The following is a 21,832-nucleotide window of genomic DNA, read 5'->3' as shown; positions in this document are numbered from 1 at the left end:
GTGCAGGGAATGAGATGTACAGCATACAGATTGCTTTTTCTTTTTCATTGCTTAACTTTTTTAAAATTAAGTAACAATGTTTGCATTTTTAAAAGTCAAGCAGTTTACTCTCTCTTTATTCTTTCTTTTTAACAAAAAGCACTGTTCTTTAATTGTTTATATTTGTTCTTAAAACATGGGGCTACCCTTGTACCTAGTCAAAAAACTTCAACTGGTACAGAATATGGCAGGCAGGCTGATTACTGGAACATCCAGGTGTGACCATAAAACAACAATACTAAAGTCACTCCACTGGCTGCCTATTACTTTTCGGGCACAGTACAAGTTGTTGGTTATCACCTTTAAAGCCCTACATGGCTTGGGCCCAACTTATTTAAGGGATTGCCTACTTCCATATAACCCTCCCCATACACTCAGGTCCTCTGGGAAGAATTTATTGCAACCTATAAAAACCATACTGACTGCGACTTCCCAGATGACCTTTTCTGCAACTGCTCCCAGTCTATGGAATCACCTGCCGGAAAAGATCCGTCAAATTACCAACCTAAAAAGCTTCAAGAAAGCTGTCAAGACGAACCTCTTCCGGTAGGCCTTCCCAGAATAAATTACAGTACTTGGCCATGTGATGATTCCCCCACATATATGTGATGACTCTGCCCACTGTTAATTGGTTTTTAAGAGCATATAATTTTAATCTTATATTGTTTAATCTCTTTTTAAGGGGGGATACTTTGTATATATGGATGTATTATTTTAATTGTTGTAAGCCGCTTTGATTGCTCTAACAAAAAGCGGGATATAAATAAAAGTTTTATTATATACATAGAGAGAGACAGAGAGACAGAGCCCTGCTACTTTGTTTGGCAAAATTCTCAAATGGTTAAAATATTTGTGAAAAGAAACATCAGAATTGTTTTGTTCTTCTATATCAAGGGTGGGAAGCTTTTTGCTGTTGAAGTTCCTATTGCTTTGGTTACAGAACTCAAAAAAGTAATGTTGGAGTCTGTAACTCCCACAATTCCCAGTCAATATGGTTTTGAGCCATTCTGGATGGGGATTCTGGAAGCTGTAGTCCAAGAGAGTAAAAAAAAAAAAAACCTGGCTCAAAGCCTGTTGGGGACATGCACATTCCAACAAGGGATGGGGTTGTAGTTTTAGCATTCAAAGCTCCAAATGTGGCTTTTGTGACTTAGGGGCTGTACATATAGGCGGCGAAATGCCACCCCTTTTTGTCCCGGATGGAGGCTGTGGCAACTGCACACTGCGGTCTCCACAAGGAGAAAACGAAATCCCGAAAAGGGGCTTCTTTTTCACTCCCCGGAAGAGGCGTCATAACCATGACGGGATGGCATGATGACACTCCTTCCGCACTGTGCTGTTTGGGCGCTGTGTGAGAGTTACACCATGTTGCCATGCACCGTGTAGAAGGGCACATGGCATCATGGTGCGAAGGGGGCAGAGTCACGGTGTCTAGTATGTGGACGCTACGCTGCTGTTCCTCCCACAGACCAGCACAAAGTGCCAGTCTGCATTCCCTCTTAGTTCAGTGTGTAGTAACACTCGCTCTCTCTCTCTCTCTCATCATAATAATAATAATAATAATAATAATAATAATAATAATAATAATAAATTTATTTATATACCACCTTTCCAAAATGATCAAAGCGGTTTACAAAATAACATAAAAACACATAAAATGCATAAATGATTTACACAAACAAATAAAATACCTAAACAGTACATAACATATACAAACTAAAATTCCATCCCTCATCCCTTAACTAAAATGCATCCCTTAATTAAAATTCTCTCTCTCTCTCTCTCTCTTTTCAAGTATACTCATTCCTCAACCTCTGCAAAATTCCTACAATCAGTTTTGTAGGTGGGACCCAGAATAGGATGGTGTAAATTAATATAGGTGACTTGGTGAGGAGAAGTAGCTGGAGGCTAGGATGGAAAGATTTAAAGGGCTGACTTGGTCCCATGGCCTGGAGGGTCACCCACTACTGTTTTACACAGAAAGGAAGCATAGATGTAATGTATAAAAAATATCTATTGGGATAGGGAATCCAGGGCCCTGGGGCTGAAGTCAACCCTCCTGGGGTCCCATTTCATCTCTTGGTCTTCTCTATCATGCTATCATTATTTTAGCAGTAACAACAAGAAGATAACCGATTTAATCTGCTGGAATGCAGCCAGGTATGGATTTTTATTTGAAAATGGCTGTGATCTCAGTTCATTTGTTACCAAATCTGAAGGCTCAAAATTGTGTCCAGACATACTGTGTTACAGTACTCAGCTTTAAGTGTATATATGTCTAGCACAATATGATGTAATGCAGCATGCATGAAATCTGTCTGCTCTTGGCCTATGGTATTCAGGAGGCTAAAATGATGTTAATCCAACCCATAGAGTAAGAGAAGAGTTTTTACTTTACTTGTGATTTCAGCAGCAGCTGCTCTCTATACAGTAGCATCTCTGCACATTAAGACAATTAGTATCTTAATGGCACCCCGCCCTACACATAACATTTATGTAAAAATCATTGTCAAATGCTATTTCATTTGAAACCTGATTTGAGGAAGACACATAACCATGAATGAAATAATAAAAATGGGTGTAAATTTCTTTGGGGATTAAACTGCCAAGTTTATCAGGTGGGAAACTGTTTCTAAAAAACACCCATCTCAATATTTACAAATACATATGAATATTAACCATCTCCTACCCTAAACCCATTCATTGATATATCATTTATTTCCTTCTCCTCTTAACTTTAAAAAAGAGGTACTGTTATGGGGAAAATGAAAAGATGAACTTAGACTGACTAAAGTTCTAACTAAAGATTGACTAAGATCAAAATCACACTGGAGAAACAATCTGGTTTGAAACTGCTTTAACTCCTGGCTCAATAGTAGGGACTCCTGAAAACCATAGTTTTGTGAGACATTTAACCTTGCACTGAGCCAAGGCAATTAAAGCAGTCTCAAACTGGATTATTTCTGCAGTGTGTTTTGGACCTAAGTCAGGAATGTAGGGTGGAAAATTCTGGAAAAGTTGCTATTACATAATTTTTCAGCTGGAAATTTTCTATTTCTTAAAAAAACATATTTAATAAAATTTTATTAGTGGCAGTGAATTGATTATACTTTATTAGGCAAGTAATTCGACAGCTGTTGAAGTGTCAATGGCAACAAAACTGGGAGTGGAAAACCACAGCATATTATATGTAATTCATTGCATGTGCTAAAAAGAGTGTGTCACCATTTTCAGTGCCCTTTCCCCTTAAAACAGTGATATAAAGAAAGTACATGTTTTTGTAAAAAAAAGAAGAAGAAGAAAAGACATGTGGTCTAGTAAAAATAATTTCCACATTAAGATTTGGATTTATTTGAAGATAGTATTTAAACTACAGTATGTCTTTATTTCCTTATCAAATATTTCAGATCAAATGCTTACAGGTTGTTGGATTAAAAAATGTTTCTTTTCATAAATGCTAAATACATAATAAATCAGATCACACTCTATTGAGGGAGATTTATAAAAAAAATTGTGTGTGGGTATATGTATAGTATATGTGTCTGTGTTTTTGTATAGCATTGGTGGTATGGATCCTCTTAGGCTTATGTCCTGAAATGCCTTGTAAATTGGAGGTACAGGGCTTGTTCCTCTGGTAAACACATTATTGTTATATGCTATGTACCTTAGAGGCAAAATAGATGTGACACAAGAGATGGTGCTGTTTAGCAATTACTCTTATTTTACTTTTTTGATTGTAATAGTCCCCATTCCAAATCTGCTTAACCCTCTCTCTGAGCAGGAAGGGTGGCACAGTGCTGAATTTTTCCTCTTTTCTCTACTAGCAGGGCTACTGTGACCCATAGTGGAAACTCTGAAATCTGTCTCCTGCACCAATATATGAATGATCTTTTTGAACTGGATAAACCTATGTGGCTGAATTGGCAACAGCTTATATCGCTACAAAGGCATCCTCCCTTTTTAGTGATATCTTTGCTATGACAACATAAACATACTGTACTTGGACTTCTTCAGCATTTATTTTAATGGTGGAAAGTGTTTATAGTCTCCCAGTGATTCACTTTGGTTTCTGATCATTCTAAGCAGATTGTCAGAAGAGGGATGCCAATTTTTCATATATTTAACCTGGGGAAGAACAGGGTAATAGATTAGTTATGAAAGTTCTGACAAACCTTTCAGTATCCATATTTAAATTAAAAGAAAAATACCTGAGCACATCATTTTTTTCTGTCTGAATAAACAGGGTAATAATGGCATAACAATAGTCCGCCAACTCATTTAACCATCACTGTTTAATAGCAGATAATTATTGGCATAGTGGTTTGAGTGTTAGACTAAGACTCTGGAGGCCAGGGTTGAAATCCTGGCTTGACCATGTAAACCCACTGGGGTGACCTTGGGCAAGTCACACTCTCTCAGCCTCAGAGGGTGGCACTGGCAAGCCTCCTCTGAAGAAAATTGCCAAGAAAACTCCATGATAGGTTTGATTGGTGGCCGCCATAAGTCGGAAACAACTTGAAGGCAGACAACAAGTTATTTGCAATCACCTTTTAAAGTGAACCTGATTTTTTCTTCTTGGAAATGTCATATCTGTCATATATCAACCAACAATAAATCCACAGAAATAGCAGACCTCTTATTATAAGTGCATCTAGAAATTAAATTGGAAGTTTCATGAGTAAAACATGTGTATATACTGCTGTTTAGCAAGTGCTTGAAGACAATGATATTGAAAATGGGTAATATGATGTCAGCTACTACTATTTGTACCAAGCAAATAACATGAAATTTTATTAGCATGCAGATATATTTTCCCCCATACAAGTTATTATTCTGTAAGCAAAAAGGTTCTGCAGCTTGCAGAAACTCTGTTTTTTTCTTGCAGAAAGGTCAAATCCAGCCAGTTGCTTGTGCAAGTTGTTATAAAAACCACAATTTATCAGTTTGGTGAGGTGTTGCTTACACTATTCTGCTAGCACTTGTGCAGCCATTAGTAACACTAGTTTTTGTAAAGTAACACTCCTGTTTGTACTTTTCTCACTATAATATAGGATGCAACACACTATTAAGGGCATTAAGGACAGCAGATTACTTTCTGGAAGGATTAGATTCTTGTTTTGAATGTTTGGAAGGCATGATTGGAAGAGAAATGAGGAGGTGTTTCATCATTTGAAGGATGCTGGAAAAACTGTTAAATCCTTTCTATTGAGGACTAGGGCTTTTTTGTTAGTTTAGCTCAAGATTAAGCAGATGTCTTGTCCATTTCAGGCAAGTGGAATTGTGTTTCAATAATTCCTTCTGAGCCAGTTGTTGAGATTCATTTAAGATTTAGTTTGTCTTATTAAAGGTCATCTCAGTTTTATGCTGCAATACTGCTATATTCCAACACGCTGAAATTAAGGAGGAAAGGCACATTTACAGATGATCCTGTATGAAAATATTCTCACAGTAGCTAGCATTAGAAAAATAAGTTTTAAAAAATCTGTAATTCTTTGCAATGGAAGTAGCAATAAAAATATGATGAAGTATAAAACATGAAAAGTTATCAGTGTTGGGATTGGTTTGCCAGGTAAGTATGTTTATACTAATATCTCATTTGCCCATTAACATATTTGACAGAATCAGCCTTGCAGTTTCCTAATGCAAAGGGATCTTGTAGCACCTTTGAGACTAATTGTGTGAAAAAAGTTGTAGTGTAAGCTTTTGTAGTCTGAAGAAGTAGACCAAGGGGCAAAGCAGACCATCAAAAAACATGGCTTCGGGGTGGTGTAGGGGCGTGGTGTATGCACGCCCTGACACTGCTCCGAAGTCAGTGTCATGCTGCCCCGCTGACCACATAATGGATGGCGTCATGGTGTTTCTGTGGCGTGGTATTTACACGCGCCACACCACAGAAACATGGAAAAACCACTGCCCCAGCGGAAAGGACATCTTTTTTCCAGCCCAAAAGGGAGCGGCATTTTGCTGCTCCTTTTTGGGGCAACCCCCTCCCGGATCGGGGCTATGGCATGTGGTTGCCACAGCCCTGATCCAGCGCTCAAAGGGGTGGCTGTTTTGGCCCCAAGTCTATCTCTCTCAGCTTTTCCTAATGTTTTACTAAAAGGCTATTTCATTAATGTCTTGAAAGTATCTGGCATCATATATGAGCCATAGAGCAGGGGTGGGCAAAGTGCAGCCTGTGGGGTGCATGCAGCCCCCAGGTGGTAAAACATAGCTGCAACTTTTTTCCCCTCCAGAATGCACCCATTCTAGGGAGTGTGGAGGGCATTTTCATCCTGTTTGGAAAACCCTCCCCCTGGAGTCAAAAACAATTTATGCAAATGTTCCCCCCAAAATTTTTTTTCCTGCAAAATGTCCATTGTGAGACGTGGGGGTGCATTACAACCACATTTTGCAGGGGGGCGTGGCCAGTTTAGGTGTAATGGGAGCCCTTTTTTGAAAACCAAAACATGGGTGGAAATGCCTCCATACTCCCTGTAGGTGTTTGTGGGCAATTGTTTTTGGTGGCTTGTGTGGCCCTCTAAGGTTTCTTAGGGGGCTAATGTGCCCCCCTAGCTTTCCACAGTTGCCCATCCCTGACTCAGAGGAGCAAAGGAGATCAACATGAAAAGTTCATCAGTAGATCTCCAGTAGTGCTGGGGAGAGACTCAAAAGCAGGAAGTAATACTGGGCAAGTTATTTGAAAAAAGAAGTAGTTAAAAACAACAACAGCTTCTTGAAAAACCTGTATTAACAGCTATGAAGATTTATGACCCAGGTCACAATTTGCAATTTTCTATTCCATTCCTACAACTGCGTAACTTTGTTTAAATACTTGTGGTTTTAGTATCCCTCTGTCAGTGCATCTGAGGTAGATGTCCATAAAAGCGCATACTAAAATAAATCAATCTCAAAGGGGCTACAGGATGAGCCTCTTTTATCTGGAATTCCAAAATCAGAATTATTCCAAAAGCCAAAACTTTTGTCATTGGTAGCTAAGGTAGTGACATCTTTGTTTTCAGTGTTCACCAACTTTGGTCCAAAGCACATTGTAGAAATAATCCAGTTCGAGACTGCTTTAACTTCCCTGGCTCAATGCTAGGGAACTCTGGGAACTGTAGTTTTGTGAGACATTTAGCCATCTCTGTAAGAGAGCTCTGATCTCACAATAAACTACAATTCCCAGGATTCCCTTGTGGCAGGGCAGTTAAAGTGGTCTCAAACTGGAATATTTCTGCAGTGTGCTTTGGACCTTTGTTACAAAATATTGTGTATAAAACTATATTCCGGCTATAAGGTGTATATGACACATGAATGAATTTTGTGTTCAGACTTTTTCCCATCTCCAGATATTTCATTATGTACATATATGAAAATACAAGTATTCCAAATCCCCAAACCTCCAAAATCTTAGTATGCCTACTTTCAAGCATTTCAGATAAGGGAGACTCAAGCTGTATTAAATGCCCTTGGACACTGCATACAAGTATTGTGTGAATGTATTTCATTTTTCATCCTTGACGTAACTCCAGCTTCAGGTAATGTATGTATATTCCCATGCTTGAGTATGATGTATGAGAAATGGAGAGAGAGAGAGAGAGAAATTATGATTGTGATCTCCAGATAAAGATGCCTACCTGTTGCCCCTTCCCCTTCAAAGTAGGCATGCAATCTTGCTTTTTTCTTCTTTTTCTTTCTTTTTAATCGATTATTGCAGATCTGGGACTGAATCTTCACTGAAGAGATAATGCAGTTTGACTCCACTTTTTTTTTACTGCTATGACTATTTGCTATAGAATCCTATGATGTGTAGTTTTGTAAGATATTTGGCCATCTCTGCGAGAGAGCTTTGGTGCCACAGCAAACTACAGATTCCAGGGCTCTGTAGCATTGAGCCATGGCAACTAAAGTGGTGTCAAACTTCCTTATTTCTGCAGTACAGATTCAGCCTACATTGTTAATCTGCCTCAATGGGGAATCGGACCTAGGCTATGCCTTGTTTGATCTTTTGATTTCACAGGTTAGACACATGCTGAGATCTTTCCTGTTGTAATCAATGGGAACTAAAAGCATTTCACTTTGGTATGCTGTGGCCTGGATTTTAAACTTTTGCATAGAATGTGCCCACATGTGACAATTTAACACCCATTGATACCATTTCACAGTTCTTTTTTGCTTCTCTTACTGGAAACTGTATTATTGCTAAAGGCAGGATTCAGATTTGGATGAATGTACATTTCTTTCTTTTTTTTACTCTTGCAAAATATGCCAGTGTAACACTTCTCTGTGGTATTTATGTTTCCTCCCTCTTTTTTCGTTTTCTTTTTTCTTTTGCCTAGAAGCAAAACCAGATAAAGAATCAGGCTGTTCACCAGCAGCTCAGGAACTGATGACAAGACTAGGATTTTTACTAGGAGAAGGAATTCCAGCCTCTGCCCATATCGCTGCAGAAGAAAAACATGAAACCATGGTATGCTAATGGAACCCAGTTAAAAATAGTAGTCTGGATACATCTGAAATTCCTGCTTTCAAAATATTTAATGGAAAGCAAGCTTAAGAATATACAATAATGATTACTTACAACAGCATGTAGGTAATAAGATGCATTTATTGAAAGGACTGTGGGGGAAAAAACAAGTTGTGATTTAATTTTTCTGTTCTTTTCCCTGCAAGAAAGTTATTTAAACTAAGCAAAGTTGAATTATGAGAACATAATGAATATTTTTCAATTAATACTTCAAATAATAAAACAGGAAGGCTATTACTGTGAATATTTAGGGTTTTATCTGCACTCTGCACCATTGTTCCTAAGGAAGCATCCAGATTGCAGAAATAATCCAGTTTAATGCTACTCTAACTGCTGTGGGTGAATGCTGTGGAATTCTGGGAACTGTAGTTCGTTGTGGCACTAGACCTTTCTGAAAGAAAAGGCTAATGTCAGGCTGGATTAGTTCTGCAGTATAGGTACAGCCTAAGACATCACAGATTCAAACAATGAATGAAGTATATGCTGTCTGGCTTTGGGGATGTGTGCTGGAGAGCTTTTGGTGTTCTAAAGCAGTGTTTTTTGCTTTCACATTTGGAAATCAGATTTCTGTGATGATGAAAGACACTTGTCATTTTACTTGCGTGTGTGTAATATAGCATCACTTTCTTATTCCACGCATATTTGTGGATGAGTATTTTTAACTGAAGGGCTTTTATCCAGCAGGCACTTCTAGCTTGACTCCATTTCCCAGGCCAAGCTAAGCAATGAAACATCTGTTTAATCTCTGGTGGGTTGCTACAAGGAGACAGTGGATTGCACCCTGTTAGTGACATACAGAGGATCCTTGGTGTCTGCTGGGGTTTGGTTCCAAGAGCCCCTGTGGATACCAAAATCTGTGGATGCTCAAGTTCCATTAAATACATTGGCAGAGTAAAATGGTGTCCCTAATATAAAATGGCAAAATCAGGGTTTGCTTCTTGGAATTTATATATTTTAAAAATATTTTCAAGCCATGGATAAAAAAAAATCCACAGATATGGAGGGATGACTTCCATGCTATATACATCTTTTGGATGGGATGCAGGGAGCAGTTCTATAGCTATTTGTGATCTAGCCCCTCCCCCTGCTGCTGGCAGCTTCCCAGCCCCAGAAAAAGTTGCTGATTCTGCTGCTGCTTACTAGTAGGAAAGGAAGAGACAGAATTTGGATAATGGACATGCAGCCATTCTGGGTTCCTATGAGAAGGAAGAGGAGGATGTATGACATCTGTGATCATATCCTCACTTATTCCCTCCTCCAAGCTGAGACCAGCTGTTTCTTCATCATTTGAAATGTCTCCCCTTTCCTCCCTAATGATAACCAGCAGCAGAGGCCATTCCTATGGCTTGACTACTGCTTAGGGGAGAAGGGGACATTGGAACTGTGGAAGTGGAGCATTGTACTCTGCTTTGTCCATGTAGGATCTCGGCTGATGATTTTACTGTAAGTCAAGACAAACTCAGGGACCTGCCAGTCTTTCTCATTCTAGAAGACTTGTACTAATTCATGATAGCAAGTTTTAAAACTAGTTTTTCTTCATGCTTTTGCCTTTTGAATCACCATGAAATACATCATTTTATCATGCTGCTGAATTTTTCCAGTATTGCTAGAAAGCTGTTTGGGTTCACTTTGTTGTCTAGTGAGTATTCATTTTCCTCATCATGGATGTTGTGCTGTGTTCTGTGCATTAATTCTTTGTTTTACTCATTTTGCAGTGCACAGTTGCTAGTCAAGGAGTCAGTCCCTGCTCTACACTAACGAGCAGCACAACGTCGCCTAGCACCGACAGTCCCTGTTCAACTCTGAATAGCTGTGCTGGCAAAACAGCAGCCAACAAAAGTAGTCCCTGTGGGACCATTAGCAGCCCGAGCTCCACATTGGAAAGCAAAGACAGTGGAATTATAGGTAAGCACTCTAATTCCTAGTAATGCCGTGACTTCTTGCTATTCTCTTTTACAGCTTGCTTTTCTGTGATCAGCAGGTGGGCCGCTATGAGACTGAAAGGATATACCGAGCTAGAGCTAAAGCTCCCTTGTCTTAGTTCATGTTAGTACTTGGCTCCAGTTCCAAAATCTCCATGCTCCAAAAAATTTTTAAATGTTCTTTCACTTGAAATAATTATGTCATCCTCAGTGGTTCTTTTCTCTTTTTTCTTGTAGGCATTTAGTCATGCCTAAACTTTCTTTTGATGCAAGCTCTTGGTGGATTACAGTGGGGTTGGAATCTCAAAGGTCCTCACTGGAGTGGCCCTGCTATGACATTCAGACACCATGTATTGGATGAGGGTTTTTGTTTTGTTTTGTTTTTTGCAGAAGAGAATTACAGGTTGAATCTTCCTTATCTGAAATGCTTGGGACCAGAACTGTTTTGAATTTTTTCAGATTTTGGAATACAGTCGGCCTTCGGTATCAGCAGACTTGCCTTCCGCTGATTCAAGCATCTGCTGACAGCAAGCCTGCATTGTCCCCAATGATAGTGCATGCATGCTGCTGCACTGCCATTAGAGACACCCCTGTTGTCCTGTGGTGACACATGCAGGTGGCTGCATCACCATTAAGTTCCCTTGTCCCCAATGGCAGCATGGCCACGTACATGCACTGCCACAGGACAGTGCAGGTTGTCCCTAATGGTGATGTGACTTATGTACACACTGCCATTGGGGACAACGCAGGCTTGAGCACCAGTGGATTTTGATATCTGCAGGGTGTGTGTGTGGGGTGCAGAACAGATCCCCTATGGATACCAAGGGACAACTGTATTTGCATATCCAAAATGAGATATCTTGGAGATGGGACCCAAGTCTAAATGTGAAATTCATTTCTGTTTCCGATACACCTTATGCACATATTGTTTAATAATTTTGTGCATGAAACAAAATTTGTATGCACTTGAACCATTAAGCAAAAGGGTCACTATCTCAACCACCCATGTAGACAGTTTTGGATTTCATAATTCCAGATAAGGGACACTCAAGTTGTGGTGCTCTGGGTATACATGGTGGTTAAGAGCATGAGCAGTGCAGCTGAAAGCCCCTGGTTTAAATGTTATGATGATGTTGAGCAGGTTTCTGTCTTAGTTGTACTCATGAATGACTACATCAGGAGTATAAGGCTGCTGTCACACTGCAGAATTGATGCAGTTTGACATTGCTGTTACTGTCATGGCTCCATCCTTTGGAATTCTAGGATTTGTAGTTTGTTGTGGCGGCAGAGCTCTCAGAGAGAAGGCTAAATATCTCGCAAAACTACAAATCCCGTAACATTGAACCATGGCAGTTAAAGTGGTTTCAAACTCCATTAATTATGCAGTGAAGATGCAGCTTGTGTATCTTGTTCCCAGCCTTCAGCATATGCTTCAGAATAAATCATACTCGTTTTGGGGAAACTTACATCTAACAGCCACATACAAAAATCTTCAGTGTGCTTGATCTGAGCAACTAATTGTAATCATGGCTAGGTCCTCAGTAGAATCATCATGCTGGATGCCTTAGAGGCCACAGGTGCTCAGCAGTAAGCAAGATATGCTCTGGCCTTATTAGACACCTAGGTTTGGTTTACAGTTTCATCATAATAATGCTAGTAAACAATGTAGGATTTTGTCCATGTTATGGACTTTATTAAAGCATGAGAAGGTGTTTTAGTTATTCTGATATTACTGATATTAAGTGATGGAACAATATGAGGAGACTGGAGATAGAGCAGATTTTGTCTGTGTATGTGTGAGAGAGAGAGAGCAAGAGAAAGCTTGCATGTTGGTATTCAGTAGAAGGGAGCTTGTCAGTACTGCCTGTGATAGTGGTGCCTATGTTGAATCTTTTTTTACTGTTTGACTTTTGGGTTGGAGGAAGCCCCCCTCCAACAAGACCCCCAGCCACCATTGTGAAATATTGCAGCAGTTTAGGCACCACTAAAAAACCCTCCACACTGCTATGGCCACAAAAACTGCATTGCCTGGAACTCTATTATGCAGATACCAATGGTAGCACCTATTCCTATGCTCATTAACTTGCTCCAGTATTCTCTTTTAGATGCCCAGAAGCTCAGTTGCAAAGCTCCATTTTAAAGTATCTCCCACTTGTAAGAGAATACAGTTGGAGCTGTACTCACAGCCCTCTGTGAATGGCTGCCAGATGAGCTTGCAGAAAATGGTCTAGCTCTGACATCTGCTGTCAGAGGCTTCTATGGCTCTTTGTTCCAAGCACCAATATTTGTTGTAGATTTTGGAAATGCTGACAGGGCTCACTGTTATTCTCCCCGCCCAGTCCCCACTCATGCTTCTCATGCAGCTTCCCATTGTATGTTTTCTGGAGTATGCACGAAGATCAGTCTTCAAGGGCCTGTCATCTCAGCACTGGAGGACTGTGTTTTCTAGGAGACACTCTGTAGCCACTGACAGAAGCTTTGTGATCTTCTGAGCGTTGCTGAGAGTTAAAGAGGAGTGCAGCTAAGGAATGCGAATGCAATTAAATGAAATTTCAATAAATGCAAATTAAATGAAGTAAATTAACTAATTTCATTAAGCACAATTAAAATAATGTAGGAGTTTGAGATACAGCTGTCTTGTAATATCAGAATAAATTTAATTAATAGAATTAGATGACATGCGCAGAAATGAGGATGGTGTGCCTTTCTATATTTGTGGGGCTTTTATCCAACAAGTGTAACCCTTTAGATCGGAAATGTTGTACCTGAAGTTTAGTTGGCTTATGTAACAAACAGAGCACAGTTGTGTATGCAGTGTGAAATTTGGAGAACATGTGAATGAAAATTTGTTTTAAACATAAAAAGTTGTTGCTCTTTAAGACTATGTATTTCCTAGCTTTTATAAAGCTCTGTTGTGGTATGGAAGGCAGTGGTGGGCATAGAGTTTCCCCTGTCTTACTTGTGTATCAACCTAGTGAGGCAAAGACTCACAGCCAAGCCGGAGTGTCTATTGTTAGGATGATAAGAGCAGTGATAGTGAAAGATGTATGCTAGTGAAAGCAAACAGTGGAGATGTTGGTGGAACACTGTGGCAGTGCCAAGAAAAGCTAGAAAATAATAGTTACCTTTTTATGATGGTCAGTGTGGGGGAGGAGGAGAATCTTGGCACTGAAAAATGTTTTAAATAGCTTAATTTAAAAATTGGGTATAAAAGGCAAAGTGGGAGTAAGTAGGTAATTAAAATGAAGTGCATAGAAAGGAAAATAACCATCCTGAAAACGGTAATGATTTTCAAAGCTAGGCTGCAGAGTATGGCATCGCAAACTTTACTGTATTAGAAGAAGAAGACAAAAGGGAGGGGAGAGAAAAAGAAAATTAACTTGCATAGCACTATGTATTTGCAGTCCCATGAGTTTCTTATTGATCTAATAATTCTGTATTCTTTTCAGAGGGTAGGAGGTGGTAGGGAGCGAGGTTCATGCCATTTCCCAAAGCAACCCCTACTTTTTTGTCTGAATGCCAAGCATGTGGCTGTACATGCAAATTTATTAATAGTATTAAGAGCACATTCAGTACAGAGTTTAGCAAGTATATTTTTGTAACCTTTTTTTGGCAGGCTTTACCCAACCATGAAAATGGCTTGTTCTTCCATACTACTTAAGTAAGATTCCGTTGTATTTCCATTCCTGCTATGTTATTCTGGGCCAGTAGGTCCTTTGAGTGAAGAACTGCTCTTCCCCTCCCTCTCCTATACTTTCTGCTGGCTAAGGCTTCTCTCCTCCTACTTTTTAGTGTTTTATTGCCTTAGTTGAAATTGTCTGCCTCCACTGACATAATAGAGGTGAGGGCAGATTTTCATCTTTTTCAGTAAGCTAAGTACAAGAAAAGCCTGGGCAGGTGGCCAAAATGAGAGGGGAAATCTGGCGATATGCCTCCTTTTCAGTATTAAAAAACTTGAGTGGAAATCTTCCCTAGCCCTCTCCCTTCCCTTCCCTTTGATTTGTAAATCAGAAAAGACATTTGGCTTGTAATATATCAAAAGGCCATGTTCTTTCTTCAGTCAAAAATTTAAACTCAATATTTTTTTCATACAGAAGCACTTTGTCACGCTTTCGTCAAATCCTTGCAGTGTTCAACAGTATTTGAGTTAAACATTTTGAAATGGGGAGGTCATGTGCTTTTTTTTTCATTTTTTTTTTTTTGGTCATGTATGCTTAAATCTTGAGGCATGCATAGTTGCAGCTAAGGACATGCACCGACTCTGTCTGGTGTATTCCCACTGAAACCAGACCAAGGATACTATCTAGTCTAGTATGTCTTCAAATAATCTATTGACTTGGTCACATCATACAGTTCTTTCTGGTATATGTAATACACATTCTTTCCAGTACATACTTCTTTGTAATATAATTCCTTCTCATTTCAATCTTTCCTTCCTATGGCAAATATAGTCAAAATCTTACTACCCACACACAAGAGAGATGTATCAGCAAACTTGGGTTAACCCAAGGTTTATAATAGAGCAGCCCTCCACATTTGCGGATTTGACTGTTCCGGATTTGATTATTCACAAATTATTTCATGCCACCTCTGCTGCTTCCCTATGGCATTTTTAGTTGGGAATGCAAGCTTTGTGAGACTGAGAGACTGTTAATTTGCAACATGACTTGTAAGTCCCGATTAAAAATTTCATTGAATAGTAGTGGAGTGGCAACAGGCTCTATCAGCCATCCACTTCTGCCTTGCAAAGAAACTTCACCATCTCAAAGGCATCCACAATGGGCTGAAATTGTAGACCATACCTTCTGTGTGTGTTAAATATGGTTGGGGGGGGGGATAGAGTTATTTGTAATTTTTCCACTTTCGCCCCTAACCCCAGCAAATGTGGAGGGCTGACTATAGTATGACATATTTTTAGGGAGAAAAGATCCTAATGGTGGGATTGCCCCCTTCCAAATGGCAAAATAGTTCAATGGCATGGAAGGTTGACAGGCTTTGAGAAGAAAACATGGCAACTGGGTGGAAGGAAGAAAGGTGGAATGGTGTGGCTAGTGGAGGTGAGGGAGCAGGTGGGAAGCGGAATGGATGATGAAGTAGCTGGACAGAGGAGGAGGGTACTTGGTAAATATGGATAAGTCATTTCTTGATTCACACTGAGAAACTGATTTTAAAATATCCCCAAGATGAATGGAAACATTAGTGAAGAAAACTATGATTTTAATGTACTTTGGGAATGGGCACAAAGTATTTGCTTCATTGTCTTAAAAAAATGAGAAAAGAACTAGTTGGATTCCAGACACATTTTATCATGCAAAGTCTGATTGTTTGAGAACGTTACAGATCTTTATGTGTTATCACCATTCTTTAATCTAGAATTAATTGGTTTTCTTTTTCATTTTCTGCTTTTTAGCAACAGTAACAAGTTCCTCTGAGAACGATGACCGTAGTGGATCCAGTTTGGAATGGAGTAAGGACGGGAGTCTCAGAACTGCTGCACATCAAGGAATTATTCATGAACGAAGAGCAGATAATTGTTCACCAGTTGCAGAAGAGGAGACTGTTGGGTCTTCAGAAAGTTTACCTAAAGCAGAAGCATCTTCTGGAGATGGTCCTGTTACTTACACGCAAACCTCTGGTTCATTAGTAATGCCACGACCTAATTCTGTTGCAGGTAAGAAAGCAGGGAAGAAACCTCATGCAGAGTGAATTCCTGTTGTTGTTTGCAAGAACCAGTTGCCATTATACCTGATTTTCCATTTAAAGGTCTGGTGATAGGGAGTGCACTGGCTCTAACAGATATAATAATAAAGATATTTTTTAAAAAATACAAAGGCCTGCATAGTGGTGGGATATTATGTTAGGAGATGGACTAGTGTTTCTTGTGCGGACTGCATTAAAAAGAAGTAAGTAGCTATATCTGTTCATCGGTTAGAGTAAGGTGTAAAAGAAATCACTCAGCCTTTATATTAAGTTAGTAAAGCAAACCACAAAGCAGTGATTCTTAAACTTCAGCCCTCCAGATATTTTGGACTTCAGCACCCAGAATCCCTGTTCACTGGCTATGCTGACTGGAGCTTTTGGGAGTTGAAGTTCAAGACAACTCCAGGTTCAAAGATTAAGAACCATTGCCATAAAGCAATAGTACTTCTGGAAGGTATGTGTACTGTGATCTTTACCAACCAATGAAGTGAAATGTGTAGACCAAGAAAACAACAATAAAAAGGGAGTATTACAAATATTCAAGAATCCAGTAGAAGCCACCTACAAGAGACCAATTGATTCCAAATTAATTTGAGGTATTAATTGTGGAATAACACTGGAATAACATTTGGACTTCATAAATTGATCTCATCTGCTTCAAAAGAATTTACATTGAAAATAGTGCATAGATGGCATATGTACCCAAATAAACTTCATAAAATTAATAAGGAAACCTCAAATCTTTGTTACCTTTGGTGCGGGGATGTAGGCTTATGGCTAGACTGTAAAAAGGTTAAAAACTTTTGGGAAGCCATGGTGAATGATTCTTGTTGATAATGGTAAAGAAAATGAGAACTTGTCACGTAAATCTTTTGCTATGATCTTATTGACTGCAGCCAGAATGATTATTGCAAGAGCATGGAAAAATCTTCATGACATATCATTTTGATGTTGTCTTGACAAGGTGTGAAATGTAGCACTTGTTGAGAAGCTGACCTTCCCCACTGGATTAGCTAGAGGAGAGATAACAGAAAATAATTTTGAAAAACCTGGTGATTGATTTTCTGTGACACTAACCTAACATCCTAGGAGGGTCTTCCAGAACAACAATTGAGTTTCTAATTCTGATACACATTGCTACATAGTACAACATAGTTACAAAGTAGACATTTACATTTAAATTAGCTTTCCTGATAATTACAATAAGATTAACTGTGTTACTGACTCTTCATTGGCTATGCCAGATGGAAGGGATGGCAAGGGTAATACATTTTATGGCTCTATGCAATCAATTTCATGTTACTTATTGAAATTTAAGAAACAATTTTTAAAAAAGTGTGACCAAAAAAATGGAGCCTGAGATCCTGGCAGACATATTTTGCAGCGAGCTTTTGGTTGTAAACTGTTCTCATTAAAACTAATGAGGGAATTAATGAACTGTTCCATTTAAGAATAGCAGAAAGGTGGACTTAACTATGTATGCTTGATCAAAATCTTTTGGTTTGATCAAAACCAGTTGGTGTAAACTGAGGGATGATTGAAATAGGTGAAATACATTCCTGTGATCTTGGCATTCATCCTTGGAGCTCCTGCCATTGAGGGAATTGGTATATACATGTGCAGCTAGCTATGCTTGTACTTTAGGTTCATGCACTACTTCCTGCATACAAATAGGGATGAGTGGGAACCAGCCCAGAAAGCTTTAATGAGATCTGAGTACCATTCTGAATGTTCACAATCTTATCCTGAATACTCTGTCTCTGAGCACGAACCTAAAATGACAAATAATACGATAACCCCTTTGATCTGATATACTTCTGTTCCTAAGCTTTTGCTTTCTGCAGCACTGTAAGAAAGTTCGCTAATGTCATTCTGTGTTCAGTTCCTGGCATAATTTAAAGCATGCTCCATTTTCTTTTCCAAATCTCTAGCTATTCCAGACGTTTCTCATGTTCTCTTCTTTGTTTTTAACTTCTTACTTATCACTAATTTGTGTTTTGGCAATATTTAGTAAGTTTTAAAGCTGTTTAGAACATAATAAATATCTTCAGGGCACAGATTTTTCTCAAATGGTAGAAAGCCCTAATAAGAAAAATTGGAGAAAAGGTCTTCTCCAGATTAAAAGAGCACTTGGTTCATATAAATATTTACTAATGGCTTAATGCTGGAATTAGCCTTTTCCATAAAGAACCAGACTGTGCCAGGGTGGTCTTATAGTTGTCTAAGGGTTTTGGTATCTGTCTTTATACAGCTGTGGAGTGGCTCTTTAAAATATAAACTTTTGATCCTGTTGCTTTTATATTTAAAGACTTTTAAAAATAGATGCACTGATTTATATTTTTCTTATGAAAAATTATAAACTTCCCTTTCAAATTTTAACAGACACCAACATGTATGATATATGTTGGTGCTGATTTCATTGGAAAGCTGCTGGAGAGTATGTTGTAGCCAGAAAGGATTCCTGCCAGATCAGAAATCTGTAATTGTGTGTGTGTGTTCAAATGGGGGTTCTCCATTTCACTGCACTCAATCCCCTGAAGAAACTCCAAGCTAAATGATATATAACTTGAATGCTACTTCAGCTTTATAAAACTATTGCAGAAGCACAGGAGTCACTATAATGATTGGTCTGTCTCCCTCTGCTATTAATGCTCATATATTATGAAGGTACTTTATAAATGTGTAGAACTTCACCCATTGTAATTAATTTAACATTTGGATGTTTCTTATAGACTCTAATAATTAGCCATAAGTTTCTTTCCGTTTTCTTCTGTATGGGTTCACAGTGCTGAAAAGGCAAGCTACTTTTCAGTTTAAAATATGGTATGTCTTGGAAAAAATAAGCAAACCTGTGATTGTGAGTACAGTATTCTCCTGCATATGAGCTTGGGATCATGACCACTTTCCTCACTTGCTTCAAATATTTTCTCTTCTTACTTAATTCTGAGAATGACCCATTTATTTTCAGTAGGTTTCACAATTTCCTAAAAGCTTTTATGGTTAGACATACATACATACATATCTTTGCAAAAAGGGAAGCTAAGAATCTTACTATTAATGGGTGATTGTTGATGTGCTGGATGCTGTAAAACTGCATGATTTATTTAGCAGTAAAGATTTTGCCAATACCTCTGAATGAAATCACTGGGGCAGAAGCTTCATCTTAGCTACCTTGCTGTGTTTTGACATGGAAATATTGAAGCTTTAATAAATAATTTGATTGCCAAACTGGCTATAAAATTCAGTATAAGCCTCTTCTTTTATGTGCCATCTAGCAGTAAATTAGCAGTTTTAAATCCTTCCTGGTGACTTTTTTTATATTAAAAACTCTAAACAACAAAGGACCACATTTAAATCAAAGAATGAGACCTTGAGCCAGACAGTCTATGGCAGAAGCAGGGTATTTCAAAACTCTATGTAATTCTTTAGAAGTAGAAAATTATATACACTTTAAGGTGGTTTCCATGCATGGAATTATTTCCCAGTATAGAATGTTTATGTTAATGAGATGATTTCTGTGGAGCAGTGCTGTATGTCTTGAATACTTTGTATTTTGAAGATTTAACAATGGGCCAAAAATTCACTTGAAGCACAATCAATCATTAGAATTTAAGGTCCATGGGAAGTAGCCATTGACATATAAAAAGTAGGTAGTAATTTAGCTGTTAACTAAAACTTCATGCTTCTGAAAGCTGAAGGCCTTGATTTTCAAAGTTACTTGGGTGCCCAAGAGATGGAGTATGCTATGAATGTAGAAGTTCAAAGCCTGGGTTTGTGTGAGTGGGTGTGTGTGTTCTTGTTTGTTTGTTTTGTTTCATTATGCTCTTCCAAGGAAGACATCAGAATATTTTATCTTCACAACAACAGCATAACGTTTGTTTGGTTTCAACCAAGCTGGGAGGCAGAGTGATGCTCCTTAGCAGCATTGTTGTGATATTGTCTCTCCATAAGTGTCCTTATCTGTTGTCACACCATACTATGTTTTAGCTTCCTGCTCACACTTTTCTAATCCTTGTCCCATTTTAATAGTCTAAAAATAAGCTGGTTCTTTCCTCCTCTCCTCCTCTTTCCTTTATTACTGTGTAGGCACATCTGGTGTCCCTTTGCCACTGTTTGTTCCTCTTGTTTGGTAAAGTGACTTTCATTTTTCAAATGGGGCTGTTCGTGTATGCTAGCACACACAGGCTGATATGCACTTCTGCTGCTGCACTGTAACCCCTAATTAACATATTTCTGCTCTTCACATGCATTTTCCTGAGTATAAACATAGGCAGAAGAACCAGAGCCATTGGGAAGATATTGGGGCTGAAAAAAAAGGTCTGCTTTTCTCCAGTTACACTGCTGGAACCACTTCCCAAGTTGTAACAGGAAATTGGGGGAGGGGGTATTCCATTTGTGCCTTGTTCTGTGTTCAGATAGCTGTGATTGGCATAATGTCTGAACTTTGTAGCCATCACCGTGACCAGTTAATGTTGTTTTTACAGCAACAAGTACCACCAAGCTTGAAGACCTGAGCTATTTGGATGGGCAGAGAAATACGCCATTGCGAACCTCAATTCGCTTACCTTGGCACAATACTGCTGGAGGGAGAGTTCAACAAGAAATGAAAGGTAATATATACATTAAATACAGGTTTTTAAAAAATGCACTGGTCAAGGTGGGATGTAATTTTTCTTATTTATGTTCTTTGTGCATTATACATATGGGTTTGCAGGAGTAGCATTTGCTTGAAGAAAAGATCTAAAGGCCATTTCCTCCTGTTTCACATACAGCGCTGGAACTAGATACACCATATGAGCCTTATCCCACATTTGGATGTACATTGAATGTGTTCTGTTAGAAAAGAGGCAAATATGTACTGTACATGGAACGCAAAAACAGCTACTTTTAGTTATTGAGCTCCTCAGAGGAAAAGCTTTTGAACATAAAGGTGTGGGTTGCTATCAGGATCAAAATGGATGTCTTTTCTCAGTGGAGTCTCAAAAGGTTTACCAATTGTAGTTAGGGACTGTAAGAATTTTCTTGCAGTTCATTTTTATAAGAATTTATATTCTTTATATTCAAAATGGAAAGAATATGAGGTTGTTTTACTTAACTGATTGCCCAAGAATGACAAATTTTCCCATCCCTACTTGTAGTACAGTGTATCACATTCAGTGGATTTTTACACTTACATCTGGATCAAAGAGAGGCGCTAGTTTTGATTGTAAACCATGCTGATTAGTGCATATCAGTTGTGTTGATCATGTTTGAGTATTTTTGCCTTGAATTGATTTTGCAGTGCTTAAAATATTGTTCTGTAACACATTCTTTCCCTTTTCTCAGCACGTTTTGTCCCCTATAAGCCTCAAGACATTTTGCTAAAGCCACTATTGTTCGAAGTGCCAAGCATAACAACGGACTCTGTGTTTGTCGGAAGAGACTGGCTGTTTGAAGCCATAGAGGAAAAGTTGAAGAATACAGAGCAGGCAGAAACCAGGGGGGCCATTGTTGTTGGAAATGTGGGATTTGGGAAGACAGCTATTATTTCCAAGCTTGTGGCACTTAGCTGCCATGGAAGTCGCATGAGGCAAATTGCTTCCACCAGCTCTAATTCTTCTCCCAAAAGTATGTTATAACATTGTAACTTTTTTAAAGAAAAGGAATTTCTTTTTCTTATTCATTG

The 21,832-nt window shown here is 38.7% G+C and overlaps 1 protein-coding gene across 4 annotated transcripts in view; it reads left to right on the top strand.

Moving 5' to 3' along the window:
* TANC1 (tetratricopeptide repeat, ankyrin repeat and coiled-coil containing 1) overlaps positions 1-21,832 on the top strand; it is a 176,916-nt gene that overhangs the window by 118,509 nt on the left and 36,575 nt on the right. For 3 of the 4 annotated variants that reach the window (XM_042465113.1, XM_042465128.1, XM_042465120.1), the window contains exons 5-9: positions 8,358-8,488; positions 10,261-10,450; positions 15,878-16,138; positions 20,652-20,777; positions 21,493-21,774. In XM_042465113.1, the coding sequence (XP_042321047.1) occupies positions 8,358-8,488; positions 10,261-10,450; positions 15,878-16,138; positions 20,652-20,777; positions 21,493-21,774 (990 nt within the window). The remainder of the gene's footprint in view (positions 1-8,357; positions 8,489-10,260; positions 10,451-15,877; positions 16,139-20,651; positions 20,778-21,492; positions 21,775-21,832) is intronic. The other variant, XM_042465137.1, reaches the window with a different exon arrangement.

The sequence above is a fragment of the Sceloporus undulatus genome, chromosome 1 (genome assembly GCF_019175285.1).
Source record: "Sceloporus undulatus isolate JIND9_A2432 ecotype Alabama chromosome 1, SceUnd_v1.1, whole genome shotgun sequence".
In the NCBI taxonomy this organism is placed as follows: domain Eukaryota; kingdom Metazoa; phylum Chordata; class Lepidosauria; order Squamata; family Phrynosomatidae; genus Sceloporus; species Sceloporus undulatus.
The sequence above is the reverse complement of the archived record's forward strand: the minus strand, read 5'-3'. Positions and strand labels throughout refer to the sequence as shown.